The sequence below is a fragment of the Stomoxys calcitrans genome, chromosome 2, assembly GCF_963082655.1.
Source record: "Stomoxys calcitrans chromosome 2, idStoCalc2.1, whole genome shotgun sequence".
NCBI lineage: Eukaryota > Metazoa > Arthropoda > Insecta > Diptera > Muscidae > Stomoxys > Stomoxys calcitrans.
This window is the reverse complement of record NC_081553.1, coordinates 105359128-105382161: the sequence shown is the minus strand read 5'-3', so window position 1 is coordinate 105382161 and position 23034 is coordinate 105359128. Positions and strand designations below refer to the sequence as shown.

General features: G+C 39.7%; 2 protein-coding genes across 2 annotated transcripts; both read right to left on the bottom strand.

Annotated features, from left to right (window-relative positions):
- Positions 1-2430: 2430 nt before the first annotated feature.
- On the bottom strand, positions 2431-3032 carry LOC106086475 (larval cuticle protein A2B-like). Its single transcript, XM_013251163.2, has 2 exons — positions 3021-3032; positions 2431-2940 (listed from the first exon to the last, which is right to left on the bottom strand). The coding sequence occupies exons 1-2, from the start codon at positions 3030-3032 to the stop codon at positions 2431-2433; spliced, it is 522 nt and encodes a 173-aa protein (XP_013106617.2).
- Positions 3033-8109: 5077 nt separating this feature from the next.
- Positions 8110-14189, bottom strand: LOC106086476 (pupal cuticle protein Edg-84A-like). Its single transcript, XM_059361571.1, has 3 exons — positions 14128-14189; positions 8426-8811; positions 8110-8389 (listed from the first exon to the last, which is right to left on the bottom strand). Exons 1-3 carry the CDS (start codon positions 14137-14139, stop codon positions 8110-8112), a joined length of 678 nt encoding a protein of 225 aa, XP_059217554.1. The 5' UTR covers positions 14140-14189.
- Positions 14190-23034: the final 8845 nt, after the last annotated feature.

The window sequence follows — 23034 nt, the reverse complement described above, 5'->3', positions numbered from 1 at the left end:
TTCTAGACGGGTGCAGCGTCTCTCTGGTGGAGATCTACGCGGCCCTGAAGGCACTGGGGACGGTGTTACAATATATATGTGTACAATCATCTGGTTCTGGAACCTCTGGCGTCTGGCAGTAGGAGGTCGAAACTTGTCAGAAGATGCAATGAGCTTCTTTGAACTGCGAGCATGGTCTTCAGGCTCTACCATCAAGGGATGAAGGGCATTGAAACTGCCGACGTGCTTTACAGGAATGAATCGCTGTTAGCAGTTAACCCTCTCTCTCTTGTGCGAGATTCTTGGTAGGGTGAACGCCTTCTATAAATACAATTAAGCTCAAATTTACACAGCACTCATTCTATAGAGAGTACACCCGACACTGCTTCCTGTCCCTTGATGGTATATTTGTTGTTATTCAGCCAAAAAACTGCCTCTGTAGCTGACACCTATTTTCGAATCCAGCCGATCGCACAAAAAGTTTTCAGTTGCAGGATGGGGAATCCCTGTGATTGAGTATTCCACGAAACAGGACGTTGCTTATACTGGGGCTGAGGATGCACAATTTCGGATTGCTGATAGGAGTCCTGACTGGTCACTGTAACTTCAGGTCTTGCATGTCACGCCGATGGCAGGGTGTACGATGACGAGAAGGAGTTGAAGACGACCAACCCCTTTGTGTGAGGTACAGGATAAACGGTGAACGCGTCCCTCGGTACCTGGATTACCTTTAGCCACTTAAACCTCAGATTTTTTAGAATTCTGTAGAGGATTAATTGGCTGGCTGGACCATACTCACACGGGTGAGAATTTCTTTCGGTTCTCCCTTATTTCCTACCTTTTGTCATTTGGGTTAGCTCCATTTTCCTCTAGAGGGCGCAATTCTTATCCGATGGATATACCGGTTCAAACCCTGATATAGCTCCCTTATAAACCAAACTCCCGAATACATTTCAAAGGAATGATATAAAAAATTCATGGAGATTTCTTTTTATGAACAGAGCCAAACTTCTCACAAATCAATGAGTGCTGTCCGATTTAGTTTTAAACCCAATGATAAGGGACCCCCTTTTTATAGCCCAGTCCGAACGGTGTGCCGCAGAGCGACACCTCTTTGGGGAGAAGTTTTTACGTGGCAAAGTAACTCACAAATGTCGCCAGCATTAAGAGGGGATAACCACCGCTGAAAAATTTTATGATGTTCCTGCCAGGATTCCAACCCAGGCGTTTAGCGTCTTTGGCGGACATCCTAACCGCTGCACTACGGTGGCCTCCATAGCAGCTATATCGAAATATCTGCATCTTCTAACAAGTTGGACCTAATTCGGAACAGAGATTGAGTGGGCTAATAAATACAAGCCACTGCTCAATTTTTGTTTAATATTGGTATTTTTGACAGCTATATCCCAATGTAGCTGCCACCGTAGCGCAGAGCTTATCATGTCCGCCTATGACGCTGAACGACTGGGTTCGAATCCTGGCGAGACTATCAAAAAAAATTTTTCATCGGTGGTTTTCCCCTCCTAATGCTGGCAAAATTTGTGAGGTACTACGCCATGTTAAACTTCTCTCCAAAGAGGTGTCGCACTGCAGCATGCCGTTCGGACTCGGCTATAAAAAGGAGGCCCCTTATCATTGAGCTTAAACTTGAATCGGACTGCACTCATTGTTATGTGAGAAGTTTGCCCCTAATCCTTAGGGGAATGTTCATGGGCAAAATTTGCATATCCAAATGTAGACCGATTTGAACCATAAAGGACACGGATGTCGAAAAGCCTAACATAAGTCACTGTGTCAAATATCAGCGAAATCTGATAATAAATACCCCTTTTATGGGGCCAAGAGAGATCAGTCTATATGGGAGATCAGTCTATATGGCAACCACATCTAAATCTGCACCGATCTGGGCCGTCTTCACGAATAATCGGGGACCCTAACATAACTCACTGTCCTAAATATCAGCGAAATCGGACACTAAATGCGCTTTTTACGGGCCCAAAACCTTAAATTGAGAGATCGGTATATATGGCAGCTATATCCAAATCTGGACCGATAAGGGCGAAATTAGAGAAGGATAGGTAGTGGCCTAATACAACTCACTGTTTAAAATTTCAGCAAAATCGGATAATAAATTTATGGCTTTTATGGGCCTAAGACTTTAAATCGGCAAATCGGTCTATATGGGGGATATATCAACATCTGATTTCAACAGACAGACTGAAGGTCATTGCTAGATCATCTTAGATTTTTATGACGATCAAGAACCAATTTACTTAATAGGGTCGGAAATGGATATTTCAATGTGTTGCAAACGGAATGACAAAATGAATGTACCCCCATCCTTCAGTGGTTGGTATAAAAACCCAAAAGAATATTTCAAATAATTTTCAACACTTAATATTTATTAATAACAACATTTCTAACAATAGTCATGGCTTGCAATGTGTTGCCTTAGTGATTGGCAACATATGCTGCAGGAGCGGCAGCAATATGAGAAACTGGAGCAACAGTCTTAACAACAGCAGCGGGGGCAGCATAATGGGCAACTGGAGCAACAGTCTTCACAACAGAAGCGGGGGCAGCAGCCACAATAGCCTTGGTAACCAAAGGTTCACGGTGGACAACAGCATTGAAACCATTCACATCATCAGCGGTATATTGGACAGTACGTTTGAAACCATCAGAATCGACCAAAGAGTATTCGCCACGGACAACATCGCCATCACGTTCCTCCACTTGGCTCTTGGAGTCACCGGAAACAGCATCTTGAACATCATAGGCGTACTTGTATTGAGGATGAGGATCGAATTCTTCAACAGTCTTTGTCAAAACAGGATGAGCAGCCACAGCTACAGGTGCCACAGTCTTTACGACGGCAGCAGCGGGAGCAGCATGGTATACCTGGGCAGCCGGAACTACTCCAGCACTTACAACAGAGAACAAAGCAATGACAGCAATGAACTGTAAAAATGAAATCAGATAAGTTAAGAATTTGTCAGAACTAAATTCCCCTGTGATTTGTCCATGTAATCCTTTCATACCTTGAAGGCCATTTTGGTATATTTAGCTTTATGTGGGTGTTGTTTAATTGATTTTGGATTCAAACAAACTATGATCTCTTGTCGCAGTTTTCATGTTTTTATACCCAAGTCTGTTGCTCGAAATTCATAACATAACTCTATCAGCCCGTTTCATCTATGAATTGACATTATTTTTGTCAATATTTGCTTTGGGGTGGCATAAATCTTATTATTCACACTTTGTTACTTTAACTTGATTGTAAAGAGACCCAAAACAATATTATTGTCGAATATTTTTTTCTTACCAAACTCTTGTGTGAGGCAAAACCAATGAGGAGTACACCTTGAAGAGTTTAGTTGGAGTTTACCATGGTCGTCAAGGGTTGCTTAAACAAATTGGCTCATGCTAGATAGGCATTAGGGAAATATTCTGTAGTTTCTAAAAGGAACGTTTAAGAATAAAAGTGACCCAAATTAGATATGACTGTATAAAAATCGGAATTAGATTCCCATTTGGTATTATACCCTCCACCATAGGATGGGGGTATACTAATTTCGTCATTCTGTTTGTAACACCTCGAAATATGCGTCTAGGACTCCATAAAGTATAATAAATACACTTTTTATGGGGCCAAAACCTTAAATCAGGAGATTCAAGAAGAATATCGAGGAGGTTAACACAACTTAATATCCTTCAGCGGAATCGGTCAAAAATCCGCCTTTTATGGGCCCAAGACCTTAAAACGAGAGCTTGGACTATATGGAAGCTCTGGGCCAAATTAAAATTGAATAGCGGGTGGCCTAATACAACTCATTGTCTCAAATGTCAGCAAAATCGAATAATAAAACTGGCTTTTATGGGCCTATAAGATCTTAAATCGGCAGTTTGGTCTTTATGGGGGCTATGTTCCGATATAGCTCATCTTCGATCGTCATGTCATTCTACGTTGATCTAGCCATGTCCATCTGTCTGTCAAAAGCACGCTTACTTTCGAAGAAGTAAAGCTAGGCGCTTGCACAAATACTTTTTTTTAGTGTAGGTGGGGATTGTAAATGGAGCAAATCGGTCCATGTTTTGATATAGCTGTCATATAAACCGATCTTGGGTCTTGACTTCTTGAGCCGCTGTAGGACACAATTATTATCCGATTTGACTGAAATATTGCACGTGGTATTTTGGTGTCACTTTCAAAAACTGTGCTAAGTATGGTCGAATTCGGTTAAATCAAAAACCGATTTGGGGTTTTGATTTCTTCAGCTTTTAGAGGGAGCAATTCTTATCCGATTTGGCTATAATTTTGCGCGTGGTGTTGTGTTATCACTTCTAACAACTGTGCTAAGTATGATTCAAATCGTTTCAGAACCTGGTATAGCTGCCATATGAACCGATCATGGATCCTGACTTCTTGAGCCGCTGGAGAGCGCAATTCTCATCCGATTTGGCTGAAATTTTGCATGAGGTGTTTTATTATAAGTTCCAAATCGGTGCATAGCCTGATAAAACTGCCATATAAACCGATCTGGGATCTTGAGTCTTTAGAGGGCGCAATTCTTATCCGATTTTGTAGAAATTTTGTAGAAAAGCTTTTCCTATGAACTTCAACATACGTATCCAATATGGTCTGAATCGACACTGCTCCGATATATACCGATCTCCTGATTTTGCTTCTTGAGCCCCTACAAAGCTCAAATTTCTCCGATTGGACTGAAATATTACACAATGACTTCTACGATATTCAGCATTCAATTCATTTATGGTCCGAATCGAATAATCACTTGTTTTTCTTTATAAACGGCGAGATAATCATTCAAAAAAGTCAAACGAGTGTTGAAATGGATCTTTATGTATCTAGGAACCTATCTGGTATGCGTTAAGGGTAGTTGTATTGCACATACCTTTTCTCAAACAAATCAAGGAAAAAGTGAGCTTCTAGGGGCCTCACATCGAGAGGCAGATTTATCTATTTTTATACTCACCAGCATAGAATGGGTTATATACTTATCTGATCTGGACGCCAAAAAGTATATAAAATCTTGGTCGCCTTGATATTCAAAGTCGAAAGAGCTAGGTCCGTCTATGGACATTGAATTGATTTGAAGAAATTAAATTGGCTTATGAATTAAATTGCCTTCTTGGAGAATCAAGAAGAAAAATTGAATGACCTATTTTTTGGGGGCTATATTTATTGATGATTAGAGGCCATGAGTATACTCCACATCTAAAGATTCGGGATAGGTTGACAAAGGGGCTATATCTATTTATATGGACCTATCTGGCTGCGATTTTGCGTTGGTGTTGGAAAGCATAAACATACTTCAGATATCAATTGCATCCCAATAGTCCACAAATTGTGGATTCTTGTGGATCCCAATAGTCTAAAAATAGTGGATTCTAGGTGCTTAAGAAGTCAAATCTGTATATATAGCGGTTATATATATTTGTGGGGATATTTGAGCGGGATTTATTGTGGGGTCTTAAATGAAATAAAAGGACTTAAGATACCCAATCCCAGCCAAATTGGACAGATTGAGTGCTCTAGGGGCTCAAGATGTGAAAACGGGGAATCGGTTTATATGGAGGCTACATCTAGTTTTGGTCATATCTGGCCAGGATTTCGTAGGGGTGTTGAAATGTGTTAAGAGCGAGATGGAATCATCATAGATAGCCTTATAGCTCTGTTTTTCGAGTCCATGGAGGAAGTCCTCTAGGTTTCGAAGATTGCTTTCCAAGGACCTGAAAACCTCTGGAAGCATTCTTACATGACGAAGCCAGGAAAGAGTACAGTTTTGAGACGCGCGAGCAGCTGGCTGCTACAAACTTCTCTTGGTGCTCGGACATAGCTTGATCAATCCGGTTGATATCGATGTCCTCCTGATACAACACAGTGCCAAGTCACTGTCTGTTGTTGCGGACATGATAACGAAGGGAAAGATAGTCTGTATGGTGAATTCGTTTGAACCTTACAAGTCAACGGGACGGGATGTCGTACTGCCTGTGTTTCAAAGTACAGGATCGTTTGCCAAACGACTTCTTCGGCTAATTTTTAGAAATTAAGTTTTGCTAGACTACGTACCGACTGGTTGGCAAAAGGTTAGGGTGGTTTTTATCCCGAAGGCGGGGAAATCGAGCTTTTCTTTACCCAAGCAGTACAGGCCAACCAGCGACTTCATATTGGCGGCCTTGGACATAGAAAGGGATTTTATTAACTTGAAGTGTTAGTCCATACGTAGCGCTCTGGTGGGCATGGGAGTCCTTCCTATGGTTATTGCCTACGCGGGTGACGTCGTCATAATGGCGGGTGCACGTTTATTCTCTACTATTGCGGGCCTCGTTCGGGGGCGTTGAGCAAGCTGCCTGGGTGTACGAGGCCCAAGAACTTGGCATAAACCCCAGAAGGACTGACTTGACACTTTTCACCACAAGGAGGAATTTGGGTGTTTTCAGCGGAACTGCTCCGGATAGAATTAAGCTGCCGCCCTCTCCGCAGGCCAAGTACTTGGGCATGATTCTTACCCAGAAACTAAGTTGAAGAAGTAACGTCCGACATAGGTTCTAAAGGGGTCTGAATGTTTTCTACTCCTGCCGCAACTGGATAGGAAGGAGTGGGAGGCTTGGGCCGGAGACTGTGCACTGGATAGTTATGGCGGTTGTTAGGCCAATTATCACCTATGCTGTGGATAACAGTGCCCTCCGCAAGATAAATGAGAACGTGAGGGTACAGACAAGGAGAAATACCCCGAGATAGGCGTTGAATACCTGTATATTGGGTATGTGGCAACGAAAGTGTGCTGAGGATATGGAAAGAACATTTTACCCAACTGCTAATGTCCGACGATGGCGGCGAAGAGGATACCGCAGAACCAATCAATGATGTTGATATAGAATGTTTACGTCCTAGTCAGAATGAGATCCAAGTAGCAATGACCCGATTAAACAACAACAAAGCTGCAGGAGCCGACGGTTTACCCGCTGAACTATTTAGGACCAGAGGCGACACGCTGATAAAGCGTATGCATCGGCTTTTCTGCGCAATTTGGATAGAAGAACGCATAAAGTCACTGTAAAGTTTGTCACCAATCCAATGCATCATGCATCAATATGCAAATCGAACCACAAATGTCTTCGTGTCTAAATTGCAAAATCAAAAGCCTATTTCGGAAAAAATTCAAAAAAAAAAAATTTAAAAGTAGAAATTTCTCAATTCAAAATTGATATTTTAGAACTCAAGTAGACTACTTTGTAGGAATTTTCAAGCACCATCCAGCAAAAAAGGAGGGAAATCGGATCACAATTGAAGATTTGGCGGTCTAAACAAGTTTTCGACATTCTGAGGTGACCAACATTAGGGCCCTGCCATGAGGAGCCCAGACCACCTAGGGCTTCACAAATTATGATCTCGTTAACACCTCAGCTCTAACCATGACGGATTTTTTACTATTTTTTCGGTTCTATTCCAATGTGAGTATGGACGAAGGGATAGGCAGACTTCAGCAGGATGTGCTATGAAGAATAGGATTTGGAGACGACCAAGCACTTTCTATGTCACTGCCCTGAAATTAAGAAGAGACCACATAGAATACAGGGTGAATATCTCTTTTCGTATCAGATTCCTTCCAGGCACCTAGTCCTCTTCAAATTCAGTAGTACTATTTTCCCAAGGAACTTCGATTTGAGTCCCATATGAGACCGCCTAGCTCGGTCTGTTTATTGATCCGTAGGATTTTGAAACAACGCTGGAGTTGGACAATTCTATCAGCTGGGCAACCTTCTTAATTCAACAATGGATTGAACATTGTGTTGCAAGTGCGCCAAGAACAGTTCAAATGCTTAAAGATTAAATGATGCGACATCTAGCGTCATTAACTTGAGCCCATCGCTGCTACTTTATACAAAACTCCCATTCACCTCTCCAGGTAATTGATTTTCTTTTTGTTTTAAAATATTTATTTTTGCTATATACAGTCAAACTTACAATTAATAATACTTTGAATATAACAGACATTAGCCGTTTAATGCCAATAAAATGATGATGCGATAATGAGGCAAACAATAATGAAATAATTGCATACTACTGATGAATGCGATTTTATGTCCAAGTTTTAAAACTCTTTAATGGTTATATTGTTCTTGAAGCTCTTGCTGGTCAGTTTCATAAGTAGCATATCCTTGATGTTGTTGTAATTGTTCAGGATGGGCATGATGATTTATGGGACTCTCATATTCTGGCTGAGCATAAGCAACCTGCGTGTGTCGCACACCGGGAGTAACATAGGCCACAGGAGCAGCCTTAACAATAGCTGTGGGGCCTACATAGGTTGTTTGGGTTTTGACCACAGAGGGAGCAACAGCGTGATGGTATTCAGCAGGTGCTGCACTATGAACCTGGTAACTAGGAACGGAATGTACTGAGTTCGTGACCACTAACTTGTGATCATTGATTGGTTCACGATGAACAACAGCCTGGAAACCATTCACATCATCGGCGGTATATTTGACAGTTCGTCGGAATCCATCAGCATCGGTAAGGGAATATTCACCATGGACTACATCACCATCCCTTGATTCTGACTGACTTTTTGAATCACCCGATACTGCATCTTGAACATCGTAGGCAAAGTTGTATTTAGGATGGGGATCATGAGGGTAATCTTCATGGTGGGCATCATGAGCATTTTGTGATAAGACGATATGTTGAGCAGGCAGAACTTTTTGGTAGGCCGTAGGTTGATAGTGATCGTGACTATTTGAATGTTCATGCACGGGTATGATGCCAGCTCTGGCAACAGCTATTAGAGCTAGAATAGCAACAAACTGAAATGGCAAAAAGAAAACAAAAAAGAAAATTTAGTAAAAAATAATAAAGGACGAACAAAGTATTTAAAAATTTCATTTTTACTATAAAAAAAATCGAAATTAAAAACCTCCTACTACAAAATCAACTATTGTATTTTGCTACACCAAAAAATGTCTCAACCAATCTACAACACTAAAACTATTTGTACAAAACTTGCGTTGGACACCCCAATATTCGATATTCGTTCGATATTGTGGATTATGCGAAAGGCAGAGAGCCCCAAAGTCTTATCGAGTGTAATTTTTATTATAAATAAATACCTTAAGTATTCAGATCAATGTGTATAGATGTTATAAATCAAATCGAGCCAAAGATTAGCAAACTTTATTAAAAATTATCAATTTTCCAAATTTTTAAGTAAACATTTCCTTTTATGAAGGATATTTTCCTTAATATTACGAATTTTTTACTTGTTGAAAGTTAAGAAATTGACTTTGGTGCAAGACAAAAGTGTACCTTACTAAAGGACGCAAAATCGTATCCTTAAATGTTCAGTTTCCTTGGTTTAAGAAAAAAGAATTTCTCAAAAAATTATAATTAGACAATCATCTGTGAGGTTGAATAAGAATCTGCCTGCGATCAAATTTGGAAGGGTGGGTCGTGTCCGTTAGTAAATATTAAAGTTTTGGTTCTTTTGCTCACTTTTATTGCTAAAATCCTGCGAAATTTTCGGACAAGTTCTTTTTCTGTGTACCACTCAACATATGGTACAAAATATAATAAACTACCTGTCGGGCCTACAGACCCATAAGCCTTACGTCCTTTCTACTCAAAACCATGGAATGTACTGCGGACACCATGATAAAGAACTGATCAAATACAAAAAGGATGCCTTTGTCAAGGGAAGGTCGGTGGAGACTGCCCTGCACGAGGTTGTGCATAAAATAGAAAAATCCTTCGATGCTAAAACGTACACACTGGCGGTATGCATTGACATCGAGAGGGCTTTTAATAATGTGCGGACCGACACACTGATCCAATCCTTAGACCAATACCGGGTGGATCCGGTCCTTAGAGACTAGATAAATAATATGCTTAGGAACAGGTGGATGAATTGTGTCTGCCATGGCATAAATAAAAGGGGAAATGTGGCACAGGACACGCCACAGGGGGGCATTTTATCGCCACTCCTATGGGTTACCACCATCAATGACCTATGACGGATGCTGACTGAGCAGGAATCCGAACGAGTTATGCAGAAGGGCCGAAAGGGCCTTGCATATGGCGTATGACTGGGCCAGAGGTCTCAATGTTAACCCAGAGAAGACTCAAATAGGCCATTAAGGCAATAAAAAGTACGACGGTAAGGTCACTAACAGTCTTGGAGTATAAGAAGGAGATTAATGCCTTCTCTGAGGTGGCACGATCCACATCGTTCGGTTGCTGGGCCATAGCAGGATTAAGGGTGAATGGAAAAATAGACGAATTGGCAGTGAAGGCCAGAGGACTGTCATTAATAATATTAGTTAACCCAAGTCAATAGTCAATTTAATTTTTCAAGTCACTGTAAACAATACAAATAATTGTCGTAGGTCAAAACGTTCAGTACTTAGAACGTTTTGACCTACGACAATCACTTGTGTTGTTTACAGTGACTCGAAAAAATTAAAATGAAAAAAGTGGTATTATGCCGGAAAATGTAAAATTTCAATGGAAATGACAGATTACACTTGGCAACACTTGGTGTGGCCTAGGCTAGAAACCTATGAAGCAACCCTCGTAAGATCTCATCTAAACTAAATACATAATTCCTCATGAACATTACATTACGGAACAGGAAATACTTATCTTACGAGTATATTAAAGAGAGCAATTCGATTAAAGTTTAAGCTCAATGATAAGGGACCTCCTTTTTACGAGGGTTGCCTTTTATATTTCGGGATTGGACAACTCTTGTGTTGCAATCTGCCAACTGACAGCTCTATCTTAAAGCATGACATTTTTGAGGTTATACGTACTCAGAACATTTTGATATACGAGCACTATTTGCATTGTTTACAGTAACTTAAAAGATTCATCTCGTTCAAAAAATGCAATGAACATTTTCGTGCGATTATTTTTTACAACTTATGACGTGGATTAACTCAACAACATTGCATCGATGAACTTAATTTAATTTTTGGCGATAAAGCTCCATCAAGGACCAGTGTTTATCAATGGTTTGGTGAATTTAACCGAGGTCTTAGTTCACACAAAGACGAATTTCGTGAAGGTCGTCCAAAATCAGTTGTTGTTTCAAAAACCGCTGATGCTGTGCGCCAACTGATATTGCAAGATCGTCATGTGACCTATCGTGAGATTAAGACAACCTTAGGCATTAGTAGCACCCGCATACATTCAATATTGCATGAACATTTGATCGTCAAATATTGTTCGCGTTGGATTCCACACAATTTGTCAATCGCTCAAAAAAAGGCACGTGTCGATTGGTCGAAAGAAATGCTCCAAAAATAGTATCGCGGTACTTGGAAACACGTCTATGATTTCGTGACAAGTGATGTCTCGTGGATTTACGCGTATGGGCCCGAAAGAAAACAGCGGTCGACTGTATGGGTGTTTCAAGATGAGCCAAATGCCACAAAATTCGCATGAAGCACTTCCAAACAAACGGTTGATTGTTTTTTTCGGAAAAACTGGACATGTCGCAATCGTATCACTAGAACAACGCAGAACAGTTATTTCTGAGTGGTACACAACTATTTGTTTGCCAGTTGTCTTCCAAGAAATCAGGAAAACCAACGGCCGAAGACGGATTACTCTTCACCACGACAATGGGATTTTTGAGCACTTAAAACATCGATTTTATGAGTCATCCGCCATATAGTCCTGACTAGGCACCGAATGACATCTTTTTATTCCCGTACTTAAAAAATAAAATGAGAGATCAACGTTTTTCGACACCTCAAGAAGCGGTTGATCCGTTCAGAAAGCATGTTTTGGAGATACGTAAATCAGAGTGGCCAAAGTGTATAGATCTTAATGGGGAATATTTTAAAAAACAATAAAGCGACTTCGATGATTAATATTTGTTTTTCGTGTTCTCTAATCCCGAAATATAAAAGGCAACCCTCATATGCCGAATTCGAACGGCGTGACGCCGTTCTCTTCTTTGGAGGAGAAGTTTTTGCATGGCATAGTGCCTCAAAAATGTAGCCAACATTAGTAAGAGGATAGTTAAGGTTAGGTTAGTTTGAAAAGAGGGTGCGGATATTAATCTGCCCCATGCCACTAGGGACATACACCTAAGCCAGCAGGGGTATAACCATGGCGGAAAATCTTTCGGATTTTCATGCCGTTCGGATTCATAAGCGGACGTGCTAACCTCTGCACCACGGTAGCCTCCAATCAAACCTAACAATAAACTAATTTAATCTAACAAACTATTCCGGAGACGTCATATCGGTTCATATTATGAATCCATACGACGCGATCCTTCAACTTGACTTTTAGTGATTTTGTAAGATCCAATTTTAAATCTATTTTGTTAAAATTTTTCTCTGTTCTCTGGGCTCAGTCCTTTCTCCTTCTCTCTTCGGAGAAGGAGAAAGGACCGAGTCTTCGACAGTTTCGGGCCAAGAGGCAGGTTATGAACGATACACTCTGCCATGATTTGCTGGCCATTTCTGAGTGGGGTTGAATGAGTCGAGTAGATTTAAATACGCGGAAGATTCAGTGCTGTTTTTGGTCACACAAACGATTCGCTGACCCATTACGATCATCTTTGTCTATCAACGGTATAGATGTTGAGCAATCAGAAGCTCTTGATGTTCTGGGCATGAAAATATAAGGCGATGTCCGTTGTGCTAAACATGCATTTAAAGTGTCGAAAGAAGCATTCAAGTGCTTAGGCTTTCTTAAACGGTGTAAGAACTTCTTCACTCCTTCTGATATTCTTATCATCTATACCACTTTCATAAGTCCAATAATGGAGTACAACTCACATGTATGGGCTGGAGCTTCAAAATCATCGCAAGAGCTAGTGGATCGTGTATAGAGGAGAGCAATGGCGTTGATTGGGGACATTAGGGTATCCAACTCGATTGCCTCCTTTGAACATCATCGCAGTGTTGGTTGTTTGTCGCTGTTCTATAGGTATTTTCATGGTGTTTGTTCATCGGATATTCATCTTCTTATTCCTGTTGTAAGGATGTTTGGCAGAGATACCAGACATTCCAGGAACTCACACCCGTTTGCAATTGATTGGCTGCAAACGGGTCCGGACAATGCATTATAGAGATAATTCTTATTTCGCCCGAACCATTCGTATGTGGAATCGACTTCGGGCTAATGTTTTTCCCACCCACTATGACTTTCAGATATTTTCGACAAATTTCAATAAACACTATACCCTCTTCCTCCCCCCTCAATTACTAATATCGATTCGTTGGTGTTGGTCGATAGAAAAAAAAACATGTAGGACTAAATACTAAACACACCATATGTTATGCGGAGTTAGCTCCTTCTGTATATCTTGTTGATATGCTCGGTTGGGTAAATACCGCCTTTTAATTTTTGTTTCTTTGAATTTAATTCAATCATTTCTGGTAAAAAATCTGGTTCAATATAATTCAATGCATTCGCTTTAATTTATTTCCTGGTCCGATTACGATCTTAATTAAGACTTGTTACCATTAGCCCATATACAAAAACACCCACTTTATGCACAAAAGTCAAATCACGGTATGGCATTTTTAATGCAATCCAATTGTCACAATTTTGAAGGTAACCCCAACGTCAAGGATATTGCAAAATGTTTTTGCCAACAATATGCAATTGTAAATGTTTTGCGTTCACCACATAAACTTCGATTTGCACTTAAGTGCAATTAGTCGCCATAACACAAGCACACTCTGCACGCGAAGATCTGTTGAATGAATTGCATTTTTGTCCGTTAAGTGAATTGGGCCAATACAGCCAACTACAAAAAACGGCAAATACACAAAACCCGCAAAAGTTCATTGTTTAGACATTGTTGGGACAACAAAGCACCATCGTTTGGTATAATAATGTGCCGAGCAATTTGAAAGTGTTGCCAAGTGCAAAACAAACCAATTCGATGTTGTATTTGCAGACACAATATAAACCAAAATAATTTTTTTTTTTGGATATCATTTCGTTTATTTTGGGGGTGATTGAAGGCAATTCTACAACAATTGTCGCAGCACAAAGCACCAATGAAATTCCACAGCAAAGTGTATTTTTTTCTGAGTTTTTGTCAGGGAGCAGACCCCAACATCACCCGACTCACACAGGTGACTTGGTCATGGACTTACCTTGAAAGCCATTTTTTTTTTGGTCTGTGGTTTGCGTTCGCGAGGTTTTGCACACAGCTTTATTAACGTTTTATCCACTGGATTACTCTTGCTCTAATATTTTGAGAGAGATACCGCACTGAGTCGATTTATGTATGTTGCCAGACAAAGTTGTTAAAATCTTAGTCCTAACACTCTGAGGTATGTGATTTGAATAATAATTGAAGCGGACACTGCATTTGTTTTTATACTCCCTAGTGAGCAAAATACAAAGTGCTGAGACTTTTGGGTTCCCCAGCTATTCATAGACCCATCCATCCATCCATCCATCGATCCATCCATGCATGTATCCAACACCATTCATACATTCAGCACATCCCGCCATCATCTATCCCAAATCTTTTGTGGTTGATGCCATTGTATAAGTGTTTCAGTTTTTTGGGATAAAAGACAATGCGTCTGTGTGTGTAATCGTTTATTAACTGTTTTAGTTTTTTTGTAGTCTTCTTTGTTCCATCTTTTCCCCCAATTGTTTTGGTTGTGTTTGGTTTTTTTCCTACCCTCATTATTGGCATTTCACTTTTTATTTCGCTTATTTATTTTTTTTTTTTTTGGTTATTATTTTTAGATTTTATTCAAAATAAATAACATTTGTAATTCAATGCATGAAGATAGACACACACATGCACATACAAATACACACTCACATACAATGGCAGCTGAACGATATGCTGACTTTGTGCCTGAATTTGTTTATAATATGAGAAACCAAACCACCCACAGGTCAGACACCCGTGTCAATGTCTTTACATTCACACAAGTGAGTGAGTACAGCGTATATTACCGCATAACAACAAGCCTTGGTCGATAAACACACATATACCAATAACTGGTAACAGAGTTGTTGTGCTGTACTATGTTGTGTGGTGTTGTAAAAACAAAAGACTTAAGCGAGCAACGTGATTTTGATGGATTATGCACGAGCTATGCCGTATGAGAGACTTGCGGATGGTTGTTTGCCGCAACCACTTGCTGGCTTACTTATCAAATTGCATCGATTCATTGAAATGTTTTTTCCTCTGCTTCGCCTTCCTCTTGTTATTTTTATTTTGCTTTAATCGATATTTTTTTATGTGCGACTTAAGCACTTTGGTGATTTTGTGGGGAGTACTTGTTGCTGTTGCCCTGAAGTACACTAATTATGATAATGCCAATTGAGCACAGAATTGATATGTGCGTACGCGATAGTGTGCACATGAGCACTGCACAGTGTTTAGAGAATGATGTTAAAATGAAATTTAAGTAAGTAAACAATGACTGAATTCGCACGTACCAAATATGCGTCTACGTTTTTGAACCGTTGAGTGGAGCGAACGTTTTTTATTTCCCTTGGAAAGAATATTCTGCAACACGTAATGAAGTGTTATCCATTAGGTGGTTGAGTAGCGCCCGGGAGTAGGTTTAGAATGTCTGCTTCTGAGACCTCGGCTGGTGGAGCAGCAGTGTGAGGCTCCAATAACAACCAAACAACTGGTCTGTAGGGGCTTTTGACGAACAAATATGATTCGGGACTTGAGGACAAGTCCGAACCATTTTTATCTTCGCTTGCTTATAATTTACCTCCGGCAAACCAATTCATTCCTTGAGGGCTTCTAATATAAAACGTACATCGCCTCATATTTATTGAGAGGAGAGAGGCTCTGTTGATTGGGCTCGGAGATTGCTAAACAGGGTATCCCATAGGCTACACGTCTAGAGTCGGAAACGGCCAAGAAGTTAGCCAAAAGGCTACGGTCACCTAGAGGGAATCCCATACCCAAGAGAACTAAGGCGAACAGTTGTAATATGAATCCATGAAACTTAGCTCATGTAGCTAAGGACAGCTTGGAAATGGTAGTTGAAGACATCGGAGAAGAACATGGCTGCATACCTGAATATTTGGAGTGGGATAGTTAATGATGTGTATACTCCGACGTCCTGCGGAGTTGCTTGAGCCTCGTCCAGTTTATGGCGATGCAAGCTGGTATCGGGACTGCTACAAAAAATTGCTTTCAGGGATCAACGTTCAATTGAAACCTATCATTGCACTATAAAAAAGATTGGTGTGATCTGGCGCTGCACTGCATTAAGCCAAGAAGATAGATATTCCTTCTCCATACATACGCATTGATACCGAGGATTCCCTCAGATCCTGAATCCATACTTGGGAGATGTGAATGTAATTACAATCTTTCAACCGCCGATTGGAAGATTGCTTGAAGGCTTATGGTGATGACAGTTGCATCCTATGGGCTCAACAAGTTCAATCTTAAGATATATAAAAGGGGTAAGGTTTTGGAATCAGGAGACGACTCAGCAGTTGTTGCTGAGCATTTATAAGATAAAATAGCGCCTATATATTCAAAGTCTGGTGGATTGCAGGATACTGAAAATCCCATGATCAAAGTTTAGGGAAAAGTGTCGAAATGGTACCCGAAAAGATGGGTGGGCCATCCGATTAGATTGGGCTCAAGGTGTGTGCCAGTGGGGAAGGACAGAACATAAAAAGTGCTTCAACAGTAGCGCTAGTGAAGCATCTGAGAAGGAATCGTCAAGACCACAAGTGTCCAGTGTCCTGAGGAAAAGTGGTTCAAATGCTTTCTAAACTACCCCCAGATGAGTAAAGAAACTTAGCATGACAAGTTCAAACGAATCTAGCGAAGATGAACTTCTGGCGGACTCAGAAGACGAAGCAAATTGAAATAAAGATTTTTAATTCCGACTATGGTCTGGATAAATCTCCAAAATAGCTCTATGGTTACAATTACCCATTTTTTTACTAAAATTAAAAATGGATTTTCGCAAAATTTTTCGTTTATTCCAATAGAAAAAACCTTCCAAAAGTAGAGAAACTACAGTTTTTATTAAAAATTATAAAAAATGATCAGTTAGGGCTATGTCGAATTTGTTTTAATAGAAAAACCAAAGACATATTTTATTAACTACTTGTAATCGTTCATATACTCTATCGGTTAAACGTGTTGTCAACTTCAAAAGCTTTTTCTTTTAAAAAACTTCGAACTAAATCGGTGCGGTAGATCGAGAGACTAAAGACCAACAATAACCCAGAATAGCACACTCTTTGATATTAACAATTCAAGCCATTTCTTAAAGCTTATATACTCTACTACAAACCATTAGAAGATTGTTAAACGATCAGGCGCGTAGTTACAAAGTTATAAGGCTTTACAGCTACAAATAAAATGCTGAAATAATTTTGGACAAAAAAAGGGGTTGAGACCATAGTGCATAGTAAGGTGCCGCTTCGGCAGCAGCTTGTTTTTATCCAGTATATCTGGGTGTGTGGAGGAATGGTTCATGGACTAAGTATTCATTCATTTTAACTACGGAGATTGGGAGACCATGTATTCTTGCAAAGAGTAGTTTATTCTACCGTCACAAAGCGCTGACGATTCAATAGCAGCCAGCCTTGAAACAAATCAACCTCATTACTGATAGGCTTCCTTTATACCGCACACGATTCAGAGATGCGGCCTTCAAGCCTTAAGTTGCTGGTTGAAGCCGCTTCTGCAGCGTAAAAGTGTCTCATTGAAGAAAGCCTATGCTAATGCACATCTCCAGGTAGGGGGAAGTTTGGATGAGCTTCTTATCGAATATATTATGCCATTGTGCACCCTAGAACGGATTGGTCCAAGAAAGGTTTGGGGAAAACTCTTCAATAGAGAGAAATCCACAAGATCGTTGCTACAAGACTGAGCTAAGAAAATACAAGGGCAAGCAAAAAAAACTTAGAAAAAATCTTTGGTGGAATTCTGCAGTTCCATAGAGGATGCATCTGAGGCCTCTAGACTTAGGAAGATCCTATACTTCGGTTCGGTTTTATTGGCAGTTTGTAATCCGGCTCTTCAAAGAACTGATGACCTTAAGTGGAAATCCTTCTGACTGCCAATGCGGGAAACTCACAGCAGATGTTCGAAACCATCCTCGACGTCTCACAGCTTCTGCAGAAGCTCTTACTTGCATCCTTCAGTCTTTCATCATGTTTACCGATCATGACGGACACAATGACTGAGACTTCTGTTATAACCAACGACAGCAATGCGGCGGAATTCTTCAAGATTAGCTTGGGCCATGCTTTGTGACCATCTGTCATTCGTTGCTTTTTGGGCCTCATCCTGAAGGCTTATCTTAGCTTACATGTTGCTAGGGGTACACACACAGATTCCAGTTCCCTAGAATTTGTAAAGTAATTCTTAGTCTCGCAAGCTTGTCTGGTGCACAATTTCTCGAAATGTCCTTGTGGCACTCTGCGGCACCCAGAACAGGTAATTTTCGAACCGGTTTTTGAAGTCAGAAATATGTTCCCCAGAGATAGAAGGGCTACATAGTTGTCTGAGAAGATATATTTACATGCCAAGTTTGGTGAAATGTACACCATTTATGTAAAGTTAGCATTTATATCAAAATATGGTCCGATTTGAACCAAACTCGCCAGGGATGTCTAGGGGACTAACATAATTCACTGCTCAAGACCCTAAACTTAAGTTTGGTCTATATTGGGAGATCCGTATATATGACAGCTATATCAAAATAAAGACCGAAATATATTGCGCCTCATATGGGCCCAAGAACTTAAATCGTGAGGTCGGTATAAATGGCACTTATATCCAAATATGGCCCGATCTAGGCCATACTCGAACAAAAGTCGAGGGGCTTAACACAACTCATTGCGCCGAAATTCAGTGAAATCGGTTAATAAATGCGAATTTTATGGGCCCAATATCTTAAATCGAGATATCGGTATATAATGCAGTTATATACGAATTTAGCTCGATCTTGACCATACTCGGTGAAAAAGTTGAGGAGCTTTACACATCTCATTGTGCTAAATTTCAGCCAAATTGGATAATAAATGGGCTTTTATGGGTTTATGACCTTAAGTCGGAAGATCAAGACCTTAAATCGGAACAACACCGATCTAGGCCATATTGAATATATCTGTTCAATATGACCTAGACTATATACACTTTAAAGGGCCGGAAATGGATATTTCAATGTGTTGCAAACGGCATCACAAAATGAATATACACCCATGCTTCGGTGGTGGATATGCTTATTCAAAAAATGTAGAGCGAACCACTGTGAACAACGTTTAGCTGTGAATACAATGCAGCAACTCCGAGTACAAGTCCATGGCTAAATTATTTTAACCGCAAAAGACTGCATTATGCATGAATTTCATAATTCGTAATGCTCAATTGTAACAACAGCTGGAATTTTTTCGCTTATGTTGGGGTGGAATGTTGGGCATAAGTTTTCAGCTTTACATACCGAAAACTCAGTTTTAAAAATTATAGATATATTTTCGGTTAAAAGCTAAATTTCTTCGGATTTCGGAACCACTCTAATACACACACCATCCATACTTGCAAAAATACATCTTCATTATGTGTTAATCGAATTTATTTAAAATCTTAATTATTATACTCTCCTAATAGTTTTTTTCCTGGACTGTGTTTATTTTTAGTTTGTCGGCAATGCTTGAGAGTGACGGCTCAAAATATAAATTTGTTGACTGACGGTTTGGGTGGTTTATTTTATATGACCATAGTATAATTAGCCGAATTTAGACATCACCGTTGTAGTGTTTGGACGCACAGATGTGCTGACTCACAGACGCCTATAAATATAAGGCTCTCCGGTTTTGTCGGCATTTGAAATTCAGTGTCAGTTTGATGAGTTTTGTGTTGTACTCTGCATTAGCAAATAAACTATGTAAGCTGTGCAATATTTTCCAAAAATATTGCAAACTATTAACTTCCAAGTAGTAGCTGCTTGGTTTTGCATAAATATGAAGAAATGCTGGTGATTTCTCATAATGGGATCGGATAATGTAGGAGTATAAATTTTATTTCTTTTGGGGATATCATCCAGCAGATTTAGATGAAGATAAAATGAAGAAGGTCTAAAAATTTATGCAGAAAAGAATCAATTGTGAGGCCTGTTAATTTTTTATTTTATATAGAAAAAACAAGTAAAAGCGTGCTAAGTTCGGCCGGGCCGAATATTATATATCCTCCACCATGGAACGCATTTGTCGAGCTCTTGCCACGGTATCTCTTTTTAGGCAAACAATGGATAGAAGAAAATAATTGCTATGTTATTGGAACAATATCAAGTTATGGTTCATTTCGGACCATAATTGATCTGAATATTGAAGACCATATTGGAAGTCATTGTGTAAAATTTTAACCAAATCTTGTGAGAATTTCGCACTTTAGGGGCTGAAGAAGTAAAATTATAGCCTAATGCAGCCTCCCTATAAACCGATCTCCCTACGGTTTATAGAGGAGCTGTATAAACCGATTCATGCCATATTCGATTCATGCCATATAGAGGCTCAAGAAGTCAAGATCTCAGATCGGTTTATATGGCAGCTATATCAGGTTATGGACCGATTTGAACTATTCTTAGCACAGTTGTTGGAAGTCATAACAAAACACATCATGCAATACTTCACCCAATTCGGATACGAATTGTTCCCTGTAGAATCCCTAGAAGTCAAGACTCCAGATTGGTTTATATGGCAGCTATATCAGGTTACGGACCGATTTGAACTATTCTTAGCACAGTTGTGTACAAAACAAAGCACCTAATGCAAAATTTCAGCCAAATCGGGTAATAATTGCGTCCTCTATTGGCTCAAGAAATCGAGACTCCAGATCGGTTTATATGACAGCTATATCAGGTTATGGACCGATTTGAACTATTCTTAGCACAGTTGTTGAAAGTTATAACAAAACGCCTAATGCAAAATTTCAGCCAAATCGGGTAATAATTGCGTCCTCTATTGGCTCAAGAAATCAAGACTCCAGATCGGTTTATATGACAGCTATATCAGGTTACAGACCGATTTGAACTATTCTTAGCACAGTTGTTGAAAGTTATAACAAAACACCTTATGCAAAATTTCAGCCAAATGGGATAAGAATTGTGCCCTCTAGCGCCGCAAGAAGTCAAGATTCCAGATCGTTTTATATGGCAGCTATATAAATAAGTGGACCGATGAAATAATATTTTTATACCCACCACTGAAGGATGGGGGTGTATTCATTTTGTCATTCCGTTTGCAACATATCGAAATATCCATTTCCGACCCTAAAAAGTATATATATTCTTAATCAAAATAAAAATTTAAGACGATCTAACAATGTCCGTCTGTCTGTTGAAATCACGCTACTGTCTTTAAAAACAGAGATATTGAGCTGAAACTTTGCACGGATTCTTCTTTTATCCATAAGCAGGTTAAGTAGGAAGATGGGCTGTATCGGCCACTATCTTGATATAGCCCCCATATAGAGATCTGCCGATCTAAGGTAATAGGGCCATTTATTATCCGATTTCTCTGAAATTTTGGACAGTGAGTTATGTTAGGCCCCTCGACATCCTTATTCAATTCGACCTTGATAGTTTCAGATTTAAATATAGCTGCCATATAGACCGATTCGCCGATTTTGGGTCTTAGGCCCATAAAAGCCACATTTATTATCCGATTTTGCTGAAATTTGGGACAGTGAGTTGTGTTAGGCCCTTCAACATTCTTCTTCAATTTGGCTCAGAACCGTCCAGATTTGGATATAGTTGCCATATAGACCGATCCGCCGATTTTGGGTCTTAGGCCAATAAAAGCCACATTCATTAACCGATTTTGCTGAAATTTGGGACAGTGAGTTGTGTTAGGCCCTTCGACATCTTTCTTAAATTTGGCTCAGATCGGGTCAGATTTGGATATAGCTGCCATATAGACCGATCTCGCGATTAAAGCTTTTCGGCTCATATAAGGCGCTTTATTGTTCGATGCCGCCGAAATTGGGGGCAGTGAGTTAAGTTAAGCCTTTCGACATTCTTTTCAATTCGGCCCAAATCGTTCCAGATTTGGATATAGCTGCCATATAGACCGATCTCACGATTTAAAGTTTTGTTGCCATAAAAGGCGCATTTATTGTCCGATTTCGCTCAAATTTAGGACAGTGAGTTGTATTAGGCTCTTCGGGATTTTTCTGAATCTTGGCCTAAATCGGTCCAGATTTGGATATAGCTGCCATATAGACCGATATCTCTATTTAAAGTCTTGGCCCCATAAGAGGCGCTTTTATAATCCGATTTCGGTGAAATTTGACACGGTGCCTTATGTTAGGCTTTTCGACGTCCGTATCGTATATGGTTCAGATCGGTTAATTTTTAGATTTAGCTACATAAAAGACCAATATTTTGTTATACACAATGGAACAATGACTTTTAATTATAAGTATTCGGTCCAAATCGGAAAATATTTCGATATAGCTGCTATGGGGAATAAGATATGCATTTTTCACCAGATTTTGATGAAAGGTTGTTTACATATATACCCGAGGTGGTAGGTTTCCAAAGTTCGGCCCGGCTAAAATTAACGCCTTTCTACTTGTTTTTTTTTTTTATAGGTTGAAGTGTTTGTGCTTTGACCAGATGAAACATTTTTTGATACATATGTATTGTAGTTCAAAATTTCCACATCTCTTAATTGATACAGCTTGGCTTCTAATACTCTGATTGTGCATAATGTTTAAAGAAGATATGGAGGGTTGTACCAATTACTTCACAGGGGTAAAATTATTGTCACGCTTAACATGCTAAAATATCAAATCAAATAAAGATTAGGGTTTGAACATACTTTGCTGATTTTCAATATCCTTTACAAATACTGGCCATTACAAATACTCAACTACTCTAAACAGAAAGTCCTTATCAAAACATAAATTCAACAAAACAAGTTGATATGAGGGAGGCTCCTAGCTGATCCTTAATGTCATGTAGTCCACCAAAATGAAAGAATTCAATTACGTAATAAAACCTCTATTGAAAACAAAATCTTCAATATGACAAGTTACT

Coding starts and splice junctions, on each gene's coding strand:
- LOC106086476 (XM_059361571.1), bottom strand. Junction 8,390..8,425: donor GAACCAATCAATGATCACAA/GTTAGTGGTCAC, acceptor TTCCGTTCCTAG/TTACCAGGTTCATAGTGCAG.